The sequence below is a fragment of the Frankliniella occidentalis genome, unplaced genomic scaffold, assembly GCF_000697945.3.
Source record: "Frankliniella occidentalis isolate FOCC.00 unplaced genomic scaffold, Focc_3.1 Scaffold124, whole genome shotgun sequence".
Lineage (NCBI taxonomy): Eukaryota > Metazoa > Arthropoda > Insecta > Thysanoptera > Thripidae > Frankliniella > Frankliniella occidentalis.
The window spans coordinates 400,892-405,337 of NW_026267251.1; the positions used below are offsets into that span (position 1 = coordinate 400,892).

The 4,446-nt window shown below is 41.9% G+C and overlaps 1 protein-coding gene across 1 annotated transcript in view; it reads right to left on the reverse strand.

The window, feature by feature from the left end:
- Positions 1 to 3,974: 3,974 nt before the first annotated feature.
- The window catches only part of LOC127750031 (apoptotic protease-activating factor 1-like), a 3,759-nt gene continuing 3,287 nt past the window's right edge, over positions 3,975 to 4,446 (reverse strand). Inside the window, exon 5 of the mRNA XM_052270451.1 lies at positions 3,975 to 4,048. Within this exon, the coding sequence (XP_052126411.1) occupies positions 3,975 to 4,048 (74 nt within the window). The remainder of the gene's footprint in view (positions 4,049 to 4,446) is intronic.

Consider the following 4,446-nt stretch of genomic DNA (forward strand, 5'->3'; position numbering starts at 1 on the left):
TACACCCCCGACACGTTGCAGTAACGCCTTTCATTTACGGCGCGTCCCCGTCACGGAGGACAATTGCGTCACGGCGTCACGGCCCAGCCGTCACGTCACGTTGGGTAAGCAAACCCGCAATACTGCTGGGCATTCACAGTTACACCCGGTACATCTGCCCCATGTCGGTCAGCACTTACCTATTTAAAATATCAGGGATTTCATTGTCTATCACGCTGAACCGTCAGCACTATCATTTATTTAGCATTCAGCTGGGATCGGCTGGGATCGCAAACTGAGTTTTTGGTTCACGTGCATGAGGCCGTACATGGATAGCGAACATATTTAATGCACCGTTCCCGGCTGGTGTGGTCAGAAGCCCCCAACTCCACAGGCAGGGCTGGCGCGCCGCTGGTGCTCGCAGAGGGCATTAATGTGGTAAATGAGATGAACTAGAGTTGCGCCGTACAAGTTGAGCAGCGATTACTTGTCTGAAATATGCAAAAGACTGCGGTACTCGACCTTGCAACACGTGGGGCCTGCTGCGTGCGTGCGTGTGCGTGTGTGTGTGTGTGTGGGGGGGGGGGGGGGGGGGGAGGAGGGGTGTAGGGATTCATACACGGCTTTCTCCCTCGCACACCGTCATTCAAGGAATGTGACGTCACATTCGTTTAAATGCGAATCGTGTCACATTCCTTCGAATATTGTGTCACATTCGTTTGAACGTGAATCGATGCTCAAATGGCGCCAGTCTAACCTGATTACTATTTTCTTTTTCTTTACTTAAGTAAATATTAGTTAATACCGCGGTTAATACACATTCACTGATAAAGTGTGCAACTGCAATGCAAGTCCGCAGTCGTACACTTGCAAGTGTTCATGTTCCACTCAGTAGGTGTGCACTTGAAAGTGTGCAACTCGTCCGTTGAGTACCTTCTTCACCTTTCCAGACAGTGATCGTTCAATTTAAAGAAGTGCTCATCTGTGGAGTTGCACACTTGAAAGTGAACAACAACGGAGTTGCACACTTAAAAGTATAAAACGTTTGAGTTGAGTTAACTCGCAGTTGCACTCTTGTAAGTATTCAATTTGCAGTCGCATACCTACAAGTGTTAAGCAGTTGCACACTTAGTTTACCAGTGTATGAAATGAAAATATCTCCCCTGCACGCGTGCTCGACGACAAAGGGGTCGCAAAACACAGGCGCTGCGCCATAACAGGTGACACTGCGTTATGACGGCACGTAGCTGGCGGCGGCTGGCTGGCGCTGGGTACGGGCACCGGTAGTAAAAAAAAAAAAGAAAAAAAAGGAGGGTGTGGAAGGGGGCCTCTCGGGTTAGGTTAGCTTGTTGACGCTCGTGTTGACGCACACTGGGTCTCCCTCTTCACAACCCCCGGCCTCGGCCCGCGGTTCGGCTAACGGTTCGTCCGTCTCAGCCTGCGGTTAGGCTTGCGTCTCGCTTGGAACCCATACACCAATACCACCGTCCATAGCGAAGCAGTCTTGAGGGGCGGGAGGGGAGGTGGGGAGGTAAGTGACGGTAAAGACGCTTTTGTTCGAGGCTATTTATTATTTTTCTCTCAACCACCGTACGAACATACTACGATATGACTTTCACATACATAGTTAATTAACATTATAATAGTAAAATATACACATGTACAATATTCTCGAGGAGTGCGTTCTCGAGTCTTAATGAATATCAGGCTTGATTGTAGTCAGAATTGAAGGAAAAACACCGATAAACGCCTACTAGGTGTAAATAATAATAATAATGGAAAAAAAAAACCGCTGTCCAGGGAAAGAAAATTTGTTAGGAATCATATAATGCGTGCCCACAATCAATTTAAGTTATGCGACAGCAACGAAAAGAAAATTAGATGTAACTTATAAGTAACGTAACAATAAGGAACAATTAGGCGCGGCTTCATTCAATAATCTCGCCGCACGAGTATGATACAGGAATGTACACTCTACTCATAACAGTCATTGAATATACAGTTATCAACACAAATACTGTTCAACTAAGAAAAGTACAAAGAAACATCAATAGATTTCAAATTTGTTTTTCAAACGTGATTTTTTTACACTTGTGTTATTTCATGCCTTAAAGAAAAATCCACAAAGTGCAAATGTGCAACACTAATAATTGTATAAGAATTAACAAGTGTGGCAGGATTTGATATCGTATCACAATGTTTGCAGTGCTGTTTTAAATAGTCAACGTGCATTTAACGTTACAGCTAAAAATGTGCTCTTAACATTAATATAAAAAGATCTTTTATGAAAAAGATTTTTTGGTGGTGTGACTTGTGTGTTTAGTGTGCAATGTATAGTTACTCTCAATATAATGGTATGGTGATTTTGTGCAAGAGGTTTTGTCTCTACTAAAGGATTCCCAACAAAAACAGAAGCAAAGTTTTAAATGAAAGAAAAAAGCATGAGTGGTTCGAATCTTTTCACAAATTTATAATTGATAAGAAAGACTACAGTTCGCCTGATTTTCTGAGAGTTGAGTTTCAGCTTTACTTAACTGGGGGATGCTCATTCTTTTAGGTCAAAATGTGTGTACTGGGAGTAAAACCTTCTACAGTTAGATAAAACACAAAGCCAGAGAAACGAAGCACAGAGAAAAGGGCCAACCTGCTTTGAGAATTTTAACCGAATCTCTTTCATCATTGCACGATGTAATGAGACTTTGAATTAGTCCGCTGGACTTGTTTTGCGAATTCTCTTGTTTTATTTAGTATAACGGGGTAAGAAAAATATTTTCAGTAAATACAACCACCGAATCAACAATTTGGCCTGCTAAAGTCTCCTACCTAATATCTTTGTCGCAGTCTCTTCATTAGTTTTAATAAACCATTTCGGTTGTTTTTAGGCCTTAGCAATTTTTGACTTTTCCATACATCAAGTACTTAAAAAGGATCGCATTTGCAGTCGCACACATCTTTCAGGAACAGATTTGTACCAAATACATGGGTAAATTGGTCTTTCGAGGGCTGGTGATGTGACCACCATGCGCGAGCACGGCAGGCGAGCGGACGTGTAGAGAAAGCCTCTTTCACGCAATGGTAGCACGCCTAAAATGTTGTTTCTGACCTATTGCTAGAATTTTTCCGATGAAAATAAAATAATAAGCCAACAAGTTGTCTGTCAAACCACGTTCTAGGTTGGATTTATCAGCAATAACATGCTTAACCACGCTACTCACCATATCGGCATATAATGCGTTAGAGCACTTACACTTTAAATCTCTCTTTTTTACTATTATGATTTTTTTTAGCTCAGTATAGGTGCAAGTAGTCACGGATACTGGGTGTATCAGAGTGTACGATGCAGTGTTGCGGGACTGCATACCATCTTGAGCGGCAGGGGCCGACTTATTCCGGGCGGAGGGAAAGCGTCCGCTCTGATACACCCGGTACCGGTACAGGCCTCCGTTTGCATTCGTAGTACTTGAACCGTTAAAGGCTTTTAAAAGGCTAATTGTATAATATAAAAGCGTATATACGCCGAGTACGGATTGAACTGCTAGCAGTATGAAAATGGACTATCAGAGATGTTTTTGCTCTCTCTTTCGCCTTTCTTTAAAAATTAATCTGTGGTAAGGCAAATGATCTTTCAATCGCAAATGCTGTAACCAACTCCAAAAGATGCATCAAAATTAATCATGCGCCCTCTTTTAAAAATATTTTTTTATTTCGAAAATCAGGTCCCTTTTATAAATGTTTCTGCTAGGTCGTCGTTAGGTCGATACTTCAGGCCACATTCCACCCTCGCGTTCTGTCACCCATCGGCCGTTTTAACATGCTGCCACGAGTGTTTGCAATCAGGTCTGTTTTCAGATATCTCCACCAGTAAAATGCACATGAAAAGTCTCTTGTGCCCTCAGTCCCAATGTACTCCAAAACGAGGCGGATGACCATAAAATTCGAAATACTTTAAGGATTTGGAATAGGATTTTGGTGAGATTTTCTAAGTAGTCTTTTTACTACACTGTCAATAAAGACACACGGTGGCTCAGGATGACAAAGGTGTCATCTTCCGGGTGTCTTTCTTGAGAATCTATATAGAGCAGGGAGAGTGTTTTAGAATTATTATTGACGATTTCATCCGATTCGCATTTAGAGTCCAGCCTCCGGAGACAAAGAACTCAAAACAGATTTCATATGCCCTCCAAACGTCGCATACATGATATAATTGTTCTTCACATTTATTGGAATATAAAGCCTTCATGATAAAGCCAATATCCGCAGTCCCAAAACAACTCAAATAAAATATTGTAAAATATATGTAGCAGATATAACACACTCAAACTATAGACTAAGGACTAATTTAGGGTTAAATTTAACATCAAACACACCACACATAACTATCATGCTGGAATCAGATAGGGCAAGCTGATTCCAATTTTCTATGCAAGCACGAGTGGCTAACGCTACGAATACTAAAACTAAGTATAT